Below are 20308 nucleotides of genomic sequence, written 5' to 3'. Positions count from 1 at the left end.
TTACTATATTTGTTCAAATTGACCATGGAAGCGACAGACAGCTTGCAATCAAGAGAATCTTCGCAAGAAAATTTATCGAAAAAGGAAACAGAAACATAATAGAAACAAAACGGCAATGGGTGTGTTGACAACGTCAGTAGGCAACGGAGAAAGATCCGATTGTCCTGAAGTGAATGTACTGTCCATAAATCCAGCCATCAACTAAAATTACAGCGCCAGCGCCTCTGTACTTCTCCCATGTCTTCCCTCCTCGCACACCCACCGCATCATCTTCGCACAATGTTCGTCAGCGACTTGTAATCGCTTTGCCAAGATTCTGACTTAAATTCAATATCAAGCTGCCAGGTGTTGGCCGGAAATATACTTCTCGCTCGATAGACATCCGAGTGATCATGGCATGCCCTTTGAGTGCCATTCTCAATGCTGTCGATGCCACTGCTCAAACGAACCCCGTGCCCGCTACAGGCGATCACGACGATGACGCTACCATTTCTGAGGCATCTACTGAAATCATTGATGAGGGAATGCCGGATGAGGAGAAGCCAGACGAGGAAATGCCGGGGTTCAACACCCCGACCATGCACCAACGAAGCCCGCCAGACACCAACCCAGGTATTGGCGAGTCCGCAAAGCGAGGCTTCATATCTCCTGTCATCCTCTCACCCGACAAAGACTCCCTGTATGACCGTCGAGCAATCCTATCTCCCGTTTTAGTGCCTGTACTTCCAATACCGCCAAAGGGAAATTCATTGCACTATCTCGCCAAAGATCCGCCAACACCATCACATGGAACCAACTCGAGAGACTTTAGCATCTTCAATGCTCTTCTCAATTATCCAGAGCTGACCCTCGAGTTCTCCAAGCAGCTCGACATCGAAGATTTGATTTCTCTCTACGCTATTTCGAAAGAATTCCATTTCCTCGTCAACGGCCGGTTCACTGCCATGATCCTAGGCCAGTCCAACGGCAAAGCATCAGAATCATCCAAGACCTTCATTTTCCGCTGCTACAAAAGCCTCTGCATGCGTGACCCCGCCCGCCGTCTCAATGAGACCAGACCAGATGAACTGCGCTTCATTCCAAGTTTCCGCTGGCTTCGTATGATCCTCTTCCGCGAGGCCGTCGTGGACGACATCCTCCAATCCTTGGCTGCAGAAGGACATCGTTTGCCCAAGCGAACGAGGTTGACGATCAAAAAAATCTGGTTCACAATCGATATCAGTGACAATGCACGTCGTATAGGCCTCATGCACAACACCACGTTCTGGTCCAACAAGGATCTATTCCTCGCCACCATGTTCTTTCTCAAGCTCGATATGCGCCTCACACATCCAACCGCTGGTAACGGTGAGATCGGCTTGCGCAAAATGCTGCTCGGTCAGAGAAGTCTATCTATGTTGGCGCAGGTGCTGAAGCGGGAAGAAATGAGGACGCAGGTGGATATGCTCCGGATGATCGTAAGATTTAGATATGAACCTCCCAGACATCGGCAGATGGACATCATGGGAGTGCCAAGTCATGAAATCGGGAGGCTGCAATATGAAGGTTGGGGAGCCAAACATACCAAGTTCATACAGATTGACGAGCTGGTTATGAGGGAGGCGGTGAAAAGGAAGCTCAATTTGCAGAACTACTACATTGATATGATGATCTACGGGTATATCAACAAAAAGACTTTTCAGGATATCAGGACGCCCATGCGAAAGCAGGAAGACGAGGCTGAGGAAGATTGCGAGGATGACACAAGTAGTGGTGAGGATGAGGAGGCAAATCAGAGCGGCTTCGGGCCTGACACGGAGGCAGAGGAGCAAGGAGGTGCAGCTGAGAATGGGGGAGATGTTGGAATGAACTATCATGGCTACAGTATGGGTTGGCCAGGTAGAAGAGGGTTATCCAGTGGCGATGACCTCACAGAGTAGCATCTAGGCCCGAAAGTCGCCTTGATTTGAAAGACAATATCGTCCCCAACATCATCAATGTATTGTTGTTGCACTGATTAAACATTAACTTCTCAAAGCAGCGAAAAGCGCGAGAAAAGGTATCATCGCTTGAATTCCAGCCTGCATGCAACAAGCACCTCAAGTACTGGTACTACAATCTCCACTCTTCTCATTGTGTCCGGTCCATCATCGTTTCTCTTTCCCCCCACCCTCAACTAGGGTGCCTAAGCCTGCACAGTCCCATAAGAAGTGTGTCCCCCGTTCTGGATATTCTCGGAGTAGACTCCCGGGGCGTGCTTCAGCACAGTGTTGCCGAGACGGACTTGGTCGCGCTACAAAGGTTTCGGAGTCAGCCTTCTTTTCCTTAGACGAACAACCAAGCAGCCAAACAGGTCAAGTGAGAATTGGAAGGATTTGGCTCCAGGAACATGTCTTGCAACTCGTACAGTGGTCCACAATATGAAGAGCGTGCTCCGAAAAAAGCACTTACGCGGTTGAAGTATACGTATTCAAGGTAGAACGCGTGGATGTGGCCTGGGAAGTAGCTGTATCGTTCTCGTGCATTAGCCAGAGTACAGCTCCTCATTGTAAAGGAGAGGTGGAGAGCAGCTTACCCGAGACAGGTGAGGCAGATGTTGATGAGGAGGTCGGCGCCGCATCCGGCGATGAGAAAGACACCGACAGGGGGGACTACAGGAGAGGACGAAGTCAGCGATAGGGACTCCGACTCAGGGTTCTGGGGGCAGAGACGGTGAGGAAAGGGAGAGCGCTTACTGAAGATGGTGACGATAACGACAAGGATGGCGTTGACTGGGTTAGGCATTTTGTGATGGGTTGTGAAGAAGAAGAGGTTGCTAACTTGCTGGTGAGGTTGCAGAAGATAAGTTGAAAGACACGGTGCTGTTTACTTATACTGTTATCCTGTATTTTGGTCTCTGGGAGATATTCACTTGGCGCGCGCGCTTCGGATGCTATTCCCAGAATCCCAGTCGTGCAACCGTCGCGCTTGGCAAGTGGCAACAGATGAAACAATGATGAAAATCGTGGCTGAGCTGTGGCGCGGAATTGGGAGCCTCAGCCACGACAACAAGGCTCGTGATACATGCACACCCCCATTCGAACTAATCCTATCTGCGGGGTGTACAGAAACATGTCCAACGAGTCGCGGTGAATTGACAGCGAAGAAGAACTGGCCTCAGCAGTTTTGGTGGTTAGACAATTATCGAATCACTACTCCGTACATGGCGCATAGATTCGAGTCAAAAATAATACTTTCGACAAGCATATCCAGCCAGGAGCGTTGGAGAGATACAATACGGAATATGCAAGCTCGCCTTGAAAACAACCAATCCATATATGTACAGACCCTAGAATGTACCGTAAGTAACGCCCAAAGATCTGCCACTGATCTAGCGGAACGACTCCAGCGCTATGCATAACAAATCGCCAAGCAGAATATTTCTATGGACGATTCATACCCTTCATACCCTTCATCTCGGACTCATCTAGCCCTGACTCGAGCTTGGCCTCACCCGTTTCGGCTCCCTTTCAGTCGTCGCAGAGCCACTTGCTCGCCTCTTTGCTTTCTCCCTCTCGTGCTCTTCCATCCTCACAGCGCGTCTCGCCTCCTGGTTTTTGCGCTCATTCTCTTTTCGGAGGGCTTTAGATTCGAACTCGTGCCAGTCTCCTTCTAGATCCTTGAGTCTGCGATAATGATTAGTGATATCATCTCAATGTGGGGCAATCAAGGTAGACTTACTCAATGGCCTGCCTTGGTGCTGGCTCCTCCGTGGTGAAATACGGATGCTCCAGCACATCGCCGGCTGTTGGTCTCTTTGCAGGATCGTACATGAACATTGCTTGAAGCAGCTCAAAAGCGTCAGGAGTGAGTCTCTCCTGATACTTTTCTGAAAAAGTATTTGGCTTTCGTTCGGTGGGTCTTAGCAGCTCAAACCACGCCATGTCAACCAAGCCTGGCCACTCGGATCTTGTAGGTGTACCCAAGACATTGTAGATCTTGTCGAGTTGATTGATCTCTCCACCATCGCCGGGAAAGATGGCGTGCCGCGTAAAGATTTCGATCATGACGCAAGCAGCACTCCAAATATCAACAGCGGGACCGTACTGTGTCTCGCCAAGGAGAAGCTCAGGTGACCGATACCATATAGTGATGACACGATTGGTATAATCAGGCTTGCCACGCTTGGCGAAGAATCGCGCGAGTCCAAAATCGGCCAGCTTGAGCTGTCCAGTGCTACTAACGAGAATATTGGCTGCTTTGATATCGCGATGGAGCACCCCGCGGCGATGAAGGTAATTGAGCCCCTCAAAGAGTTGCCGGCCAAGATGCTTTTTGTGTGCATGCTCGAGCTTGAAGGTAGGATGGTTGAGAAGACCAGTCAGGTCATGAGACAAGTACTCGAAAACCATGAAGCAGTCATTATGCTCTACCATCACCTCTTGCAGAGAAACAACGTTTTCATGCTTCAGAGACTGCAGAAGCTTGATCTCACGCACTGCAGTGACGGGGAAGCCGTCCTTCTCACCATCCATCCGAATCTTCTTCAGAGCCGCGAGATTCTTCGTATAGACATGGATAGCCTTGAAGACTTTGCCGTAGGTCCCGGACCCTACCACTGACTCGTTGCCGGGCTTTCGATAGTAGACTGATGTCGAGGTAGCAAAATCAGTTGGAAGTGTTGGCCGCGGTTTCATACGCTTCATGATCTTCTTTTGCTTTAGAATTTCGGGAGATCGCTCACGCGCACGCTCTCGTTTCTGAACCCGCTCAGGTCGTCTATCACTACGGTGGTCCCCTCGTCGCTGATCACGGTAGTCGCGATGGTCACGACGCTCATCTTCGTAATCACGCTCTCTTCGCTCATCCCGCCTGTCACGCTCTAGTTGACTAAGAGCAGGATACGAGCTGGGCTTAGTCTTCAAGGCGTCCAGCAGGTTTTCCTTTTTGATTGGCTCTTTTATCTTCTGGGTTAAATCAGTTGGTGGCTTAGCAGGTGCTGTAGTTCCAGGTTTAGCTTTGAAAGCAAAGCTGAACTTGGACTCTTGTTTAGGCGAAGAATCGGATTCCTGTCTTGACGGCGGTGGCATCTTTGTGTCTTTCTCGCTCTGATCCTCAACCTGTAAATTTTTCGAAGGTCGAAATGGGTTGTCGTCGTCACTCGGTTGACCTGTGGCTGGTTGCGGATGAGGAGAAGTCTGCGAGTGCCCTGAAGAGGATTGCTGATTAAATTGACCACCGCCCCGACCGTCAGTACTTGCATTGCCTGCAGTCCACTGAAGATTTTGGAAGTGTCCTCCTCTCCCTCGGGTGGGAGTGGGAGCAAAGTTGGGGTTTGAAGGAGGGGGACCCGAGCCAGAGAATCTGCGATCTGGATTTTGAGGGTAACTACCACGATAGCCTGCATTACCGCCTCGAAAAGGCTGGTTCTGATAAGCATGTTGGAATTGCTGGGACCCACCATAAGGACTTTGCTGGCCGTTGGCGTAGTAATGCCCTTGAGGACTTTGTTGAGGGGGGTAACTCCCTTGCCGGTATGGAGGTGAATACCCATTCACACTTACAAAAGGTCAGCAGCAGAAGGAAGGTCAAGTGAGTGGCACCTACCCTGCCTGCCCATGATATTGCTGCTGTTGGCCTCCCCATCCACCTCGACCCTGACTGAACGGTGACCCAGAGTGAGGGGAATTGTGATGCGATGATGTCGGTGTCCACTGCGGAGATGTTGAGTAAGATTGTTGAGTATTGAGATGCGGCGGGCGACTTGGTCGATGTGTTCCATGTACATCACTTGCCTTCATTCCATGCAGTGGGAAGGCTTCACTTATCATGGCGGGGTTATGAGGAACCGGTTCGTAGCTGGGGATAGGTCGAGGTGGGGAAGGTGGACGTGACCCATCGTTGATGGTGTTTTGTATAGGACGTGTGGAAGATTGCATCTTTGTGCGGCCTCCTCTTGCTCCTTCTCGCTCTACGGGAGATTGGGGGGATCTTCGCCTTTTCCCTGGTTTTCTCGTTCCCCCACGACACGGTGATGGTGATTGATTTTGATGTCGGCTTAGCTCTTTGTGCCTTCTTGGTGAATTCCCAGAGCGGGGTAAAGGACGGTAGCTGGATGCAGTAGATTCACCCTCTTTTTTAGACCCACGACCAGGAGATGAGCGCCGCTTTGGACGTGGACGTGGACGTTCAGGAGAAATTCTCCTTGATCTTGAAGGCCTGTCTCTCGACCGAGGACGCTTGTGCGGTGAAGCGTGTCGAGGGTTTAGAAATGCAGGAGGCGGCGACCTAGAACGTAGTCGTGACCCGGGGACGTACGAGTCTCCGAAACGGCCAGCGGAGCCACTCAAGTCAGTATATGTGGACGAGTAATGGTCACCTCGATTTGAACGTGGCGGTGAGTTAGCTCGTTCGCGACGTCTACTGCTTGGGCGGAAGGTGTCAGTTCGACCGGAGTGAATCGGGCTGCGATGCCTTCTCCGTTCCTCCCTGAAACCAAACAATTCACGTTGCGGTGATCTACTCCGTGTTATTCTCCGTCTATCAGTCTGGCCTCCTTCGTCTCGATGTCGTGGCCTTTCGGGATATCGGTCCCCACTAGATTCTCGACGTTGGACCAGCTCCTCGTCTCTTGGCCTACGTCTTGGCGGCGAACGACTGGATCCTCTTGCACGATCTTTCCCCAATGTGTTGTCCCTCTCCGAGCTCTTATGATCGGATGGTGACTCCGGCGCAGAGTCGGCTGCTGCTCTGCCCTTGATCTTCAGGCCCACGTCTGTCTCTCGTGGGGCTGCGGGCGAGATCTTGCGGCGGTCGTCCGTGCCTCTGTTTCTTCGACGATTACTGTCCCTATGGTCGTCGCCGGCTCTCCACTGATCTCTCATCAATGGACTCCGTCGCGACGCAGCCATGTAATCGCTGCGTTCATTTGGTCAGTAAGTGTGATGAATTGATGGTGTTCATGATTTTCGCTCAAAGTTACCTTAGTGCAAGCCAAATTTCGTGTAAAGTTAGCCGCAGGTAATTTAAAGGAATTCAAAAAAATTGGGAGAAGGGAGTGCTTACCTGATGACCATGATTGACTTCTATAATGTCCTTGCTTCCGTCGCAGGTCAGAAAGGTGTTGACTCGGGTTGTGTTGCAGTCGCGCCTCATAGTGTCGTTGCCTGTTCTACGGTTGTTGTGGATTGTTGACCAGCAACTCCAGGCAAGTTGGAGTGGCTCGGCGGTGGTTTTCCCATGGCTCCTGCCAAGTATCTCATCACAAGCATAGCTATCTACGAGGACGCTGCAGTCCAAAAGCAAAGCCAAACAAATGACAGCAAATCCGTAAACACAATGGCCCTGCAGCCTTCCCGTTCTCGTTGTCCAATACACTTCCTTCCGAAGCACGATCAGTTCGTAGATAGTCTTAACCTTTGCGGCAATAGTCTCCTGATACTTGACTTTGGGTTTCCCGGTCAATTATAATCAGGAGCCATTCTGTGACTCCAATATATAACCGGCGTAAATTTGACCGTCAAACTGATTTGCGTGGCAAGGAGGCATCGAGCGCTGGCTATTTATTAGTCTTCTTTGCTATATAGGCCGTCCAATCGAGTGTAATGGACACCGAAGTTTGCTACAAGGAAAGCGTGGCTGGTCCTTCAGAAATGAAGACATCAGAGAACCCGCTGCCTGACATCAGTATCTGGAGCGACCCGAGATAGACCAGTCCTATCGAGCTTGCGCCCGACTACCTGCCGGTGGGCGTCTGAACCGCTGGTGTCACGGCAATGGCAGACATTTCCTTCTACCTTGTTTGTCGTACGTGTGGCCCATGAATGTAGGCTCTGAAATGACTCGGGGGGAAGGAGGGGGAGGTGCGATGCCAAAAGAGTAGCAACCCAAGTAGGCTGCTGTTTTCATGTGAATCAGGTAACCATGCAATCTTCAATTTATCTTTGCAGCCCAGTATCATCCGGAACAAGGCGCCTTCTTCGTGTGGCTCGTTGCCCTTTCACGCAATGCTGTGACAGTATCCCTTCTCTCTCCATTATGACCACCACATCCATGACTGCAACGGGTGGATGATATATATCTAGACCTGAGATCCGTTGAGAAACAGTGCATCAATATAGTTCGGATTCCTGATGGATGGTGATGGAGAAGTACGTGGGCGATATGGTTCAGGTGTGAGACAGAAGAGGGGAAAATTAACTTTTATACCTAGCGCAGTGTATCGTACCGTAATCTACTGTCCTCGAGCTTTGATACTCGTAAGGCTGAAGCACTTGACCCACGGCATCGCCTGGAGGCTGTAAATGCTTGTCCAGCTGTTAATAAGTAGAGCACCAAGTAAGATATCTAATCTGGGTATGGTGTCAGTTACTGCTCTGTAAAGATGTATGACTATTTTGGCTAAGAGGTGGCGGTTCATTTGGAGCTTCTTTTCATTATTGGCTTTTTGTTTGAGTCTACAGAATCAAGGAATAATAACACTTGATTAATTGACTAATGACGCTCATCATAATAGGCACCCATGCTTTTATTTCTAGCTCTTCATTTGTGAACCAACCAATGCTCAAACAGAAGATCGAACGGGACGACGTCAAGAGCTCGCTCATTCAGACCCCAGCTGTATTATGCCACGGCCATGAAGATGAGCGGTCCACCCCCGAAGGTGTTGTATCCGCCGAATCAAAAAGCTCCATCACTCGATATGCTCCTTTCAGCCCATAGCTCGTGGGTGTCTCACAGTTCATCGCCCGAGTTCGAGCCGCTACTGTCTTCTAGGAAGATATCATCAAACCCCTCAGCTAGGTCGTCGAGGCTCCTTCGAATAGCCTCATCCAATGCCTTCTTCTCATCCTCGCTCAATCTTACTTCTTTATACTCAGGTACAGGTTGATTTTCCTTGTCGCTGTCCGACTGAGAAAGCAATTTCCAGAGTTTGGCTTGCTCTCGACGGCTCACTTTAGGGGCACGTGGATCTTTCTCTACGATGAATTCGACATCGCTCGAGGTAGAGCGAGAACCACTAGTCGAGCTAGTACTGGCGTGCTGAGGAGAAAAGGATGCCGAAGAACTTTGGCGTAGACCGACTTGTCTCTCCCGGTCTGGGAAGAACGAGTTCGAAGGAACGTCTTCCGCTGCTGTTGCACCGTCGTCAAGACCGGAGGTTACAGGGGACGTCTTGTTAGCCAATTCATCGCTGCCCGTGATTTCAGTGTCCATGTAGCAACCCGAGTCCTCATTGCGATGCTTGATGTTCTTGCTGGAGTTGGTGGACGCCTCTGTCTCGCAACCATGTAAAGCTAGAGCGTCTTCGCCAACGAGTAAAGTAGAGCTTCTGACATCACTCAATGGGCCGAAGGAGTTGTAGAAGACATTACTGGAACGAGTCCGGTTTTCTTCGTCCTTGGAATCCAAGAGTGGAAGCGTGTTTCTGCCAGGCTCTGCAGAAATCTCCTGCTTGGGTTGCTTAGCGGTCTCTTTGAGACACTTAAAAGCCGATATCTGGCCGAGGCTTGATTTAGCATGCCGTTTGCGGCCACGCTTCCCGGAAGTGGAAGGAGTCGCTAGCTCACCCTTGACCATCGGAGGGGTTGAAAGAGCTTCAACAGGTCGAGGGAATGAGTGAGCCGTGCCTATGTCGTTCAAAGAGATTGATGCTTGTTCAGGCAAATGCCAGAGGTAATCAGGTTCTTGGTTCGAGTGCGATATTTGAGTCATTAGACCTTCTTCTGGAGCCGCAAACTGAGAATTGGTGCTGGGCCCCAGAGTTGGATCACAGCCAGTGCGTGTTGCGTCTAAAGCATTTCTGTCATTAGAAGTCTGTGAATCCAGCGTTGGACGCGTTACTAGACTGATCGCTGAGGGTGGCAGGACTGAGAACCTTGTAATGGGTCCAAGCTGGAAGGTAGCGTCTTTCCCATGCAGGGAGGGAGATGAAGGAGTGGCCAGATGCTCCGAGGCATAGCGTGAAATGCATGGGACTGAGGATCCACTAGTAGGTCCATTGTGTCCGGTATGATGAGAAGAAGGAACACGGTAAGTATCGTTAAGATATTCCTCTGGAATTGGTACATGTAGCGTCCCGTTATGGTGGTCGCTAAAAGGACCAGACATCATGACTTCCTCCTTGACATTTTCGAGTTCTCTTGTCAATTTGGCGCACTTGGCCACGAGGTATGCTTGGGTTTGAGCCAGGCCAGGCAAGTCAGTCTCCTTCAATCCAGCCCCATTAGCCGAGGAGCTCATCACCGAATGATTGTCTTCGGATCCCACCCGGTCTATAGTAATACGATTGTTTGGCGTATATAGATAAGCTCCTTTACTCCGCTGAGGTTGTCTGCTTGGAGACTGCCCAGGCTCTACGGAATTTCTTCTAGGGCCTTGGAGGGCGAAACGCTGAGCTGCAGATGCAAGTCTCGTATCTTGATACGCTTTGGGTACGCTCGGTTGTTCCTTGATCTCACGGGAGTTGACATTCGCGTACCATGGAGCTACCTTGATTGTGAGGCGTGCGCGCAGGATCCGCTCATAACGTACAGAGGAGCCATTATCGTCAACAAGCATGGCCTGAACGATGATCTTCAGCGAATTAGAAATGCTCTCGCGAGGATCTCGACGGGTATTTGTAATATGTCGATCGTAGCCATTGACCTCGGAGTAGAATGGCACGATTCCTTTGAAGCCTACAATCTCATCATCCCAGACAAGCCAAGAGAGAGGAGAATGCCGCGATTCAGACTCGATGGAATATTTGACGTTTTTGGGAAAATGAGTGGGCCGGAATGCGGATTTGCTGTAATACCTTGGGACGATAGAGAAAGTTTGACCCTCAAGTGGGAATTCGTCGAGACCCTCAAATAGTAGAGAGTCAGGGACCCATGCAGCATCCACGATAGGATAAGATCCTAGAGAAAATGGATGACAGCACACGCGAACTGTAATGGACGTGTCGCGGGAGCCATCCTCATGGTATTGTACCAAAGCATCAGTTGCGATAAGGTATAATCGGAGAAATCCTGACTTCGCTTTTGACGTATTCTCCTCGGACGAGTACAATGCCTCTGCCATTTCACTGACCAATTGATCACGACAGAAGCTGATTCCGCGAACTATACCAGCAGAAAACAAGGTGTGGATGGGCCTGACATTCCCTGCAGAGTCCTGCTGCTGAAGCTGCTGGTAAATCTGCCACAACTCGTTGGCAAGCATCTTCTGAAGCGTTGAGACAAAGGCCCGGTGGACACGAAAGAGCTCGTTGGCATCCACATCGGATAAGCCATTCCAAGCTGTGGAGATGTTGATATGCTCAACCGCAAGATTCCGGCCAGAATCACCGTGCAGTGCCTCACGACGTTGATCCTCATCACCAGGGTGGGACCGGGTAACAGGTACGCAAAAGTCTAGAGGTTGGATATACCCTGAAGTAAGGCCTTGTATGGAGATCGTCGCTGGCTCTGCTTCTGTGCAATTAGAGTCATGAGCACCATACTGTGGGCTGTGGTAGATTTGCCGGTCAGCGGAGGCAGCCCCTCCCATTGTAGTTGAGGGTTGACTACCAGATGCACTGGTCATCCAATCATGAGGTATTGCTTGACGAGCTTGACGATTGTAGCTTGGTGAGAAGGAATTCTGTGTGTCATCGACATAGTTGCCCGGAGAAAGGTGAAGCCCATGCAATCCGGCAGGCAGATTCTCAATCGGTGGCGATTTGGGTCTTAGATTCGAGAGGTCTCCATGTGACTTGGAAATATCACGGCGAATACGCAGATTGGTCCTCTTCGCAGAGGCGCTCAGAACACCTTGAGACTCCTTTGTAGGCGTCTTATGCCGATCGAAAGAGGACGAGACACGAATGTAGGCTGACCGCCCATTCGAGACGTTGCGGAGGGCACTCCGAGGAGCCCTGAGTCACCATTTAGAACGTGTAGTTCACAAAAGGGGGAAATAGGTCAAAACAGACGTATGCCAATAGGAGCGCTTTGGTGTATCCATGCTTGTGCAGATGATAGGAAGGCTGTAGGATGCTGTTACTCGCTGCGATGAAGGCTGCACCAAGAATGTGGGATATATCTTGTTCTTGGAATTATGCCGACTGATAGTAGAAGGGATAAAGTAAGAAACTGATGAAGAGTGAAAGTTGCGGAAAGTTTCGAGGCTGCGTGCCTGCCGTTTTACTTGTCAATGATCTCCAGAGAAGGGAGGCGCAACTCGGACATCTCCTAGACACTGCAGCTTGGACCCTGAGGAGATCATTTCGGACAAGAGCATTCATCGTTGCTCAAGACACTGGTCGCCGGCTGCTGGATGAGTTTAATGGAACTTTCTCATCCCTTCAGACAGCGTCCATGCTTGCTCTAGTGCTCAGTTGCTCATTCTTGTTTCCCAGCTTAGATATCTGCAGAAACGCATCGACGCCATAGCCTTCTAGACTATGCATTTCCAAAAGTCCCGCCCAGTATTCCGCATACACTCTACTCATGGGCAGCCCCATCCCAAGCCTCAAATTAGGCGGCCTAGAAGTGAGTGAGCCAAGTGAGCCGTCGTACGATCGTTTCTTGTCTCTATTGCTAGTGCTGGAATTGTCGGAGCTGCAATTTGGAGGTTTCAGCTCTTGCATGGTTGCTGCCATCTTAGGCACCTGAGAAAGGTTCCGCAGATGCGTTTGGCTGCGCGGCCCTTTGCTGAAGGACCATAGCTCTGGCATGACTTCATTGGGGATGCCGCCACCTTGATCGGATATCCTGATGATCACATGTTGTGGCGCTTCGCAAATGAGGACCTCGATTGGGGGTGGACTGTCATTTAGGGCAGACCGTCCTTCGACGACAGCTTGGATAGAGTTGCGAAGAAGCTCACCAATGACGTATTGCAGGTGGCTCAGGATGTAGGGGAAGGTAGCGTCCAGATGACCTTCGATTGTGATGTCCGGCAGTATGCAGCTCCAACCATAGGCCTCTTTAGCAAGGGTACTCGCTTGGTTCCAGCATGCCTCGACCACTTCACGAGCGTTGCAACGCAAGAAGACCTCTCCTACAAATTCGGAATTGGCGCCAACTTGAGACTTGGCATTGGGAAAGTGCCATGGGGAATTAAATGTTTCGGTCAATGCAAGATGTTGTTCGGCAATGACCCTACGAGAGATTCGCTTGCGGCAATATTAGCGTTACATACGTCTGCTGCAGCTTCAGGGAGCCTACAGATCTCAACAGAGTGTTCATGAACTTGTCCATCTCTTCAGGCCGCATTAAGTCCTGACATTCAAGGACCCCCATAGCCAGCCTCGGTATCACGGTTAAGTGTTCCTGAAGAGTCTCGCTGACGACTTTGCAGTATTGCTCGTTATCCTCGACGGATTTGATCTCCCTTATCCTTCGTAGTGTCTCGAAAGCCTTGTAGTATAAATCGTACACGTGTGACATGTGAGGATTGGTGACAACGACGAAAGGCAGCGTCTGCATATCGCGTAGGCGGTGGGCAAGCCTGCATCTGGTTCAGGCGACAGCTAACAGGAGAGACCTAAGGGCCCAAACCTTGTAGGCAGTTCCATTCGAACGTAGTTGGCTGAGCTCAGAAGCCGATTCTCTGTCAATGTACGGCCGAAGAAAGTCAATTGTCGAAGACTGATCGGCCTAGCCTCCTTCTGCACCCATCTTTAGGCCGTAAGCAGAAGCCATGAAGGGCGGCAATGTATAGTCATGTTGGGTACTAACTCGTCAAGGACCGCCGCAGGTCGCCATGGAGCTGTTGCAGAAGCTATGGGCCTTCGGAAAAGGTGCGGCCTTGTTGACCAGGCTGCTTTCTCGAGAGCCCATGATCTAGAACGTGGCATTGCGTGGCTGCCATGCAGCAAGGACGAGGTTATGGCTCACTCATTGGCATTTATCTAGCCGCGCATGCCGAAGAGGTTGCTCGTTTTCCGGAGAATACTTCTCAATATCTGTCGCTTCATGCGGAGAGAGGGCCGAAGGAGCGGTCAATTTGCGGAGAAGCGAACCCCACCTGCGCAAAGCATACGAGTATCGCAAGGTAATGCGGCCACAGCGAATGCAAAAAAGGCACAGGATCCTTCAAGAATATTTGATACCTTGCTGCACTTGACTGTTGCACGCATGCGGAGCTGTAGGAGTAGGTATGTACTAGTGACAAACGAGTGTTTTCAAGAAGCAGGCGTTTCTCAACACACTGCCAAACTTAGAAGACTTCGTCATCATCCGCGCCCCATGAACATTTCAAGGAACTCAAGGAATCTGCAATCCCATATCCCATTAGGTCGCACACAACTTATAAAACTTCAAGCCCAACCCTTCACTGTCGGCAAGTGTGGTTTTTGCGAAGCAGCTCATTCCGCATGACAGAGACCCCGCCCGCATCACCTGTTCCGACCTTTCCTTTCTCACTTTCTCTTGCCCAAGATGGATCCTGTAAGCACCAATCTCGACAACAGAGCCATGGATTCCGAGGATGGGAATGAGGCAGTGGCTGACTTGGACACCCGTCTGGGTGAACTACAGATGGGAGGTGGTGGTGATATGCTAATCGACGAATACGATGTGGTTGATGAGAAAACTGAAGTGGCTATCATCACTGCAGAGGACTCTCCAGAAGAGCAAGAACCCGAGATCCGGGCGGACGATTGTATACTACCTGAGATATTACAGTATTCCTCTTGGGAGCTCCGTTCTAACTCACTGGTAGATGATGCTATGAAACTCCGAATCCTGCCCAAAGATGCCGATTTAGAGACAGACAGTGAAGCTGTACACACTTGGGTTATTGATGATTGGCGACACCTGGAAAAGAAAACACGGGGCCCCAAGTTCGAGTGTGGCGGGCATCCATGGTGTGTGGGATCCTAATCTGGCACTTGTCGACTCGAAGCTTGGGAAATATAACGTTGACTGTATATTAGGAGAGTACTGCTATTTCCATTTGGAAACAACGTCGACTTCGCGTCTTTCTATCTCGAACAAGGCTATGAAGATGGAGACCAGAAGCCGCCTGAGGGCTGGTACGCTTGTGTACAATTCAGCTTGGTTTTGTGGAACAAGCATGACCCATCGATATATGTTATGCATAGTAAGAGAAAGAAGCAAGCATGCAATCGACGTCCGTGCTGACATATATTCCACCAGCTGCGAACCACCGCTTTAACGCCGAAGAAAGCGACTGGGGCTTCACACGATTCGCCGAGGTACGGCGGCTTTTCGCTCCACAGTGGGACAACAAAGGTCGGCCCATGATTGAGAATGATGCCGTTAATGTGACCGCATATCTCCGGATATACAAGGATCCAACAGGAGTCCTCTGGCATAACTTCATAAAGTTAGTATTTTCCTTGGCCAGAGAAAGCTTTGCTGAGACATGTGCAGTTACAACTCGAAGAAAGAGACCGGCATGGTTGGCCTTAAGAACCAAGGCGCTACCTGCTATCTCAACTCACTCCTTCAATCCCTATACTTCACGAACGCTTTTCGCAAGGTACGCCATGTTTCTGTACAGAAAGAAAGCCACCATCTAACTCTCGCAGGCAGTGTACCAAATACCTACAGAAGCCGAATCTGATCGAAAGACAGCAAACAGCGCCTGGGCTCTTCAAAGACTCTTCTACATGTTACAAAGCTACGAAGAAGCTGTTTCGACCCAGGAGCTAACAGCTTCTTTCGGTTGGGAGACCAAGCACATCTTTGAGCAACAAGACGTCCAGGAGCTTTCAAGAATCCTTATGGAACGTATGGAGGAGCGAATGAAGGGCACTGATGCTGAGAACGCATTAGCAAATATGTTCGTGGGCAAAATGAAAACCTACATATCCTGCATCAACGTCGATTATGAATCGTCGCGAATAGAGGACTTTTGGGATATCCAACTGAACGTCAGTGGGAATAAGAGCCTGGACGAAAGCTTCAAGGACTACATCCAGGTAGAGACCATGGAGGGCGAGAACAAATATTTCGCAGAAGGGTATGGCCTGCAAGACGCCAAGAAGGGTGTGATCTTCGAAAGCTTCCCTCAAGTTCTCCACCTCCAACTGAAGCGCTTTGAATATGATATCAACCGTGATGCAATGATGAAGGTCAATGACCGCTACGAATTCCCTGAGATCTTTGACGCTTCACCCTATCTATCAAACAGTGCAGACAAATCTGAACCATATGTCTACCAACTCCACGGCGTGCTCGTGCACAGTGGTGACTTCAACGCTGGACATTACTACGCCTTCTTGAAGCCGACTGCGAACGGACATTTTTACAAATTCGACGACGATAGAGTGACGCGAGCAACCTTGAAGGAGGCATTGGAAGAAAATTTCGGTGGTGATTACGCGAAACTCAATGGCAATGTTGGCGTCCGAAATCCATACACGCGGACTCTATCAACCAAGCGATCGATGAGCGCTTACATGCTCGTCTACATTCGTCAAAGCCGTGTGCAGAGTATACTACACGAGGTATCTGCGGAGGACACACCCCCCCACCTTGGTTGGTTGGCTTTAAATTTATGTTTTGACATTTACTAACAGGCAATAGCAAAACAACTCAATGAGGAGCGAGAAGCTGCTGAGCTTCGGCGGAAAGAACGTGAAGAGCAACACCTATATCTCTCGATCGGCGTGGTTACCGAAGATAACTTCAAAGCACATCAAGGTTTCGACCTTACCGATTGGGATCCAGACGAAGCAACGAACTCTACACCGAAAGTCCATCGTGTCTTGAGGACTTCAACCCTAGCAGAGTTCGCCAAGACTTTAGCCGAGAGTCAGCGGCTCCCACCTGAGCAAGTCCGCTTGTGGGTGATGGTAAATCGCCAGAACAAGACTATACGACCAGACCAACCCCTTCCGGAGCCAGAGATGACCATAGACGAGGCTTACAGCAAGTACGGTGGCCGGGATAAGAGCTTCCGGCTGTTCCTAGAAAGGGCCTCGCAGATCGAAGCAGGGAAATCCATGTGGTCAGATATACAACCACCAAACACCACCAACAATCAGCCGATGCTGATATTCCTCAAATACTTTGACGCCGAGGCGCAGACTCTGAAGGGCGCTGGTCACATCTATGTCAAGAAGCAGTGTAAGGTTGCGGAAATGGTACCCATGATACTGCAGCTTATGGGCTTGTCACATGGCCCAAACGCTTTGTCCAATGGCGTTACGAATGGTACACCTTCACCACCCTCGCTCGCACTCTATGAGGAAATCAAGCATTCGATGATTGAGCCAATGAAGCCGAAATCCACCTTACATCAAGCCGAAATCCAAGATGGTGACATTGTCTGTTTTCAACAGGTTTTGTCAGAAAAAGAAGCCTTGGGTGTTGCGCAGGCTGGCGGCTACACTGACGCCAGAGAGTTCTACGATTACCTACTGAATCGCAAAACCGTCAGCTTCTCTCCCAAATTTCCCACTGAGAGTGACAGCGACATTTTCAAGATCGATCTCAGTCGAAAAATGTCGTATGAGCAATTCTCAGCGAAGGTTGGCGAATACCTGAAGGTCGACCCGACACACCTCCGCTTTTCGACTGTCAACTCCACCACGGGCAAGGTCAAGAACCCCGTAAAGCGGAATGCAAACCAGAACCTGTATCAAATACTGAGTCCGCAATTTGGAACATATACCAACAACAATCAGCGCGACGATGCGTTGTATTACGAAATTCTGGACATGAGCCTCAGCGAAATGGATACGAAGAAGAGCCTGAAGATCAGTTGGGTCACTGAAGGAATGTCCAGAGAGGTTTGTGATTTGACCAGTCTGTTTCATACCTGTAAGCTGACGTGATCTGTAGGAGTTCTTCGAGGTCCTCGTGCCCAAATCGGGCACTGTACGCGACCTCCACCAGGGTCTGCAACAAAAGGCCAAACTTGACGACGAGACCACACAGAGAGTGCGGATATACGAAGTGCGCGCAAACAAAGTGTACAAAGAGCTTCTCCCAGATGATCACGTGGCGGTCCTCTCCGATTTTGCGGGACTGTACGCGGAAAAGATGCCCGAAGAAGAGCAATACGCTGATAGGAGAGATTTTGTCGACTGCTTTCACTTCGAAAAGGAGCCAAGCAAGCCGCATGGTATTCCTTTCAAGTTCCTCGTCAAATCTGTGAGTGATCACGCAAGTGTCAAAAAGCTGGGCTGGTATTGACAAAGCACAGGACGAGACATTCAAGGATACCAAATCGCGCCTGTCGAAGCGAATCGGCATCAAAGGCAAACAGTTCGACAAGATCAAATTTGCCATCATCCAGCGGTCTATCTATTCCAAGCCGACCTATCTGAACGATGGTGAGTTCGGTCTTTTCACCCTTATCATTACGCTCTACGCATCAGGATTGCAATAGCTAACGCAACAGTGCAGATAACATTCTCTCCGAAGCCATCGGCAGCCCGGATGACCAACTCGGCCTCGATCATGTAAATAGATCCAAAGGACTTGGAGGCAAAGGTGATTCGATATTTATCCGGTGATCATCTGCCCGCCTACTGTATTTACAGCACTCTGCAGATTGCTTTTGGAGCGAGCATCATGAGCTGGTGCTTTCTTATTTTTGGAGTCTGGGAAAAGGAGGATCTCCTTGCTCCCGTGCCCAGGGCAGGAGAAACAGCATGGCATGGGAAATGAAAGTATGGCTCAGTATGAATCATACGTCCATCGAAATGATAGTTGTTTGTACACTAGAATGTAGCGTGCATCGATTGAGAGAGACTTTGTGAATGTGGATCGGATCAACATCTCATGTGCAGTGCTCTGATTGGCGTATTTCGCTCCGGTACTTGACATTCTTGTTCACTAACAACTGGATCGCAAAGTCCATCCTCTCCCGGCCCACACGCCCATACCGGGAAAGTCATGTAACACCAGGCTCTTCCAGGAGACAATGAGCCCCTGAAGGGAAGCTTTGCAATCCAGCAGCTCGGTTACATTCGCTTCTGATCTCGGACCTGGTTTGCATCAAAATTGGCCGATATGCCCCGTGGATGACGGGGACCCGCCCATCTTGATGACATCAACCTCCCATCACGGGCTCAACGATGATATGCACATCATGAGCATTACGTGAGATATTCAGTGATCAGCATGTACATCAGGCTCCCCGGTTGCAGCATTATTCTACGTCACGTCCCTGGTCTGAATTTGTCCGTGCCGTCCTTGTATCCGCGACGCATGAAGGTATCCAAGGTTACAAAGGTCTTCAGACGCACGTGATTTGTAGGTGGTCTTTGTCATGGCGTTTTTTTGGAAGCCGGCATGCCGGAAACCGGCTTCTCTACCAGTACCTACGGCGCGATGGTTGCTCGGTTGAACGATCTTATTGGCTTCGGTGCCGAGGCATTCGTGAAATACACCATGGTTGTCACGATGTTACTTTTTTGACGCACGACGCCATGCTGACGCGAGGATTTGACGAGCGGCATCTCATCGCGAGCGAGAGTTGATCGGGGACAGAAGGACGTGCGATTTGGAACTGGGGAAAGGTCCAAGCAGGGCATGCGCAGATGCTCTGAACATCATTGTCGTTATTGGATGCAACCAAGCATCGGTAGTTGTACACTTTTCATTGACTTTTTCTCTTCTCAAAAGACTACGGTCTAGGTACGTCTGAAGTTATAGTTACAGCTGCAATCCCTGACATTCTCATCAAGAGTAAAAACTTAATAACCGCCCTGCGGCTCCGACCCGATCAGGCGGTAATGTTGGTAGAAGGTGAAATGCCGTGTTACGAGTAGAATGAATATATGCGAAAAGTCATTTATGCAATGTGCCTATCGAAGTGGATGGTTGAAAGGCGAGGTAGGTAGGTGAAGAGGGCTGTGGTGACTATTGGAATGCTGCGAGAGATGTTAGCGTTTTAATCGTATCTGTGTGGAGCAAGGAAAGAGGAAGTACCTGGGCTCAAAGGCTTCACTTTTTATCGTAAGAAGTAACGCCGACCGAAGCACTGGCAAGAGGGGCTGGTACTACCGCCGAATTCTGGGCCACCTTCTTTGGGGTCCCAGTAGAGCCAGCGCCCGCTACGCCCGAGACACCCACCTTCTTCTTCTTCCCATCCAACTTCTTTGGAGTCCCAGTAGAGCCAGCGCCCGATACACCCGTAGGCAGAAAGCCGCCAGGGGGCAGGATGCCGGCAGGGATAGAGGCGGTAGCGCTTGGCTCTGGACCTGTTGGTCTCTGGTGCCACTTCCCGGGAGGGCCGTGAGGGCCGTGAGGGTGCCACTGAGGACTCGCGAGGACAGCCATGGGGGCTAGGACGGCCACGAAGATGGCGAGGGAGGATAGATGCATCTTGAGTTGTTGTTGTGGGATAGAAGAGGCGGTTGAGATTCGATAGGGGGGTAAGACAAGGATGGTTTGATGTG

General features: G+C 50.2%; 7 protein-coding genes across 7 annotated transcripts; 2 read left to right on the top strand and 5 right to left on the bottom strand.

The window, feature by feature from the left end:
• Nucleotides 1-392: 392 nt before the first annotated feature.
• On the top strand, nucleotides 393-1919 carry HO173_012524 (uncharacterized protein; the record flags this gene model as incomplete). Its single annotated transcript, XM_037314393.1, has 1 exon — nucleotides 393-1919. One exon carries the CDS (start codon nucleotides 393-395, stop codon nucleotides 1917-1919), a length of 1527 nt encoding a protein of 508 aa, XP_037158701.1.
• Nucleotides 1920-2164: 245 nt separating this feature from the next.
• Nucleotides 2165-2763, bottom strand: HO173_012523 (uncharacterized protein; the record flags this gene model as incomplete). The annotated part of the gene is made up of 4 exons (XM_037314392.1): nucleotides 2165-2272; nucleotides 2431-2485; nucleotides 2555-2630; nucleotides 2715-2763. The coding sequence occupies 4 exons, from the start codon at nucleotides 2761-2763 to the stop codon at nucleotides 2165-2167; spliced, it is 288 nt and encodes a 95-aa protein (XP_037158700.1).
• Nucleotides 2764-3445: 682 nt separating this feature from the next.
• Nucleotides 3446-7034, bottom strand: HO173_012522 (uncharacterized protein; the record flags this gene model as incomplete). The annotated part of the gene is made up of 4 exons (XM_037314391.1): nucleotides 3446-3644; nucleotides 3700-5517; nucleotides 5566-6876; nucleotides 7024-7034. 4 exons carry the CDS (start codon nucleotides 7032-7034, stop codon nucleotides 3446-3448), a joined length of 3339 nt encoding a protein of 1112 aa, XP_037158699.1.
• A 1657-nt stretch (nucleotides 7035-8691) lies between these two features.
• Nucleotides 8692-11946, bottom strand: HO173_012521 (uncharacterized protein; the record flags this gene model as incomplete). The annotated part of the gene is made up of 2 exons (XM_037314390.1): nucleotides 8692-11857; nucleotides 11915-11946. 2 exons carry the CDS (start codon nucleotides 11944-11946, stop codon nucleotides 8692-8694), a joined length of 3198 nt encoding a protein of 1065 aa, XP_037158698.1.
• A 340-nt stretch (nucleotides 11947-12286) lies between these two features.
• On the bottom strand, nucleotides 12287-13783 carry HO173_012520 (uncharacterized protein; the record flags this gene model as incomplete). The annotated part of the gene is made up of 4 exons (XM_037314389.1): nucleotides 12287-13099; nucleotides 13152-13434; nucleotides 13485-13604; nucleotides 13665-13783. The coding sequence occupies 4 exons, from the start codon at nucleotides 13781-13783 to the stop codon at nucleotides 12287-12289; spliced, it is 1335 nt and encodes a 444-aa protein (XP_037158697.1).
• A 583-nt stretch (nucleotides 13784-14366) lies between these two features.
• HO173_012519 (uncharacterized protein) lies at nucleotides 14367-18418 on the top strand (the record flags this gene model as incomplete). The annotated part of the gene is made up of 11 exons (XM_037314388.1): nucleotides 14367-14375; nucleotides 14466-14589; nucleotides 14650-14794; nucleotides 14864-15030; nucleotides 15087-15276; nucleotides 15324-15432; nucleotides 15482-16433; nucleotides 16482-17689; nucleotides 17742-18053; nucleotides 18106-18235; nucleotides 18309-18418. 11 exons carry the CDS (start codon nucleotides 14367-14369, stop codon nucleotides 18416-18418), a joined length of 3456 nt encoding a protein of 1151 aa, XP_037158696.1.
• Nucleotides 18419-19853: 1435 nt separating this feature from the next.
• Nucleotides 19854-20234, bottom strand: HO173_012518 (uncharacterized protein; the record flags this gene model as incomplete). Its single annotated transcript, XM_037314387.1, has 1 exon — nucleotides 19854-20234. One exon carries the CDS (start codon nucleotides 20232-20234, stop codon nucleotides 19854-19856), a length of 381 nt encoding a protein of 126 aa, XP_037158695.1.
• Between the last annotated feature and the right edge of the window lie 74 nt (nucleotides 20235-20308).

This window comes from Letharia columbiana (genome assembly GCF_014066305.1).
Source record: "Letharia columbiana isolate WasteWater2 chromosome Unknown Sc0000083_s0, whole genome shotgun sequence".
Taxonomy (NCBI): domain Eukaryota; kingdom Fungi; phylum Ascomycota; class Lecanoromycetes; order Lecanorales; family Parmeliaceae; genus Letharia; species Letharia columbiana.
The sequence above is the reverse complement of the archived record's forward strand: the minus strand, read 5'-3'. Positions and strand labels throughout refer to the sequence as shown.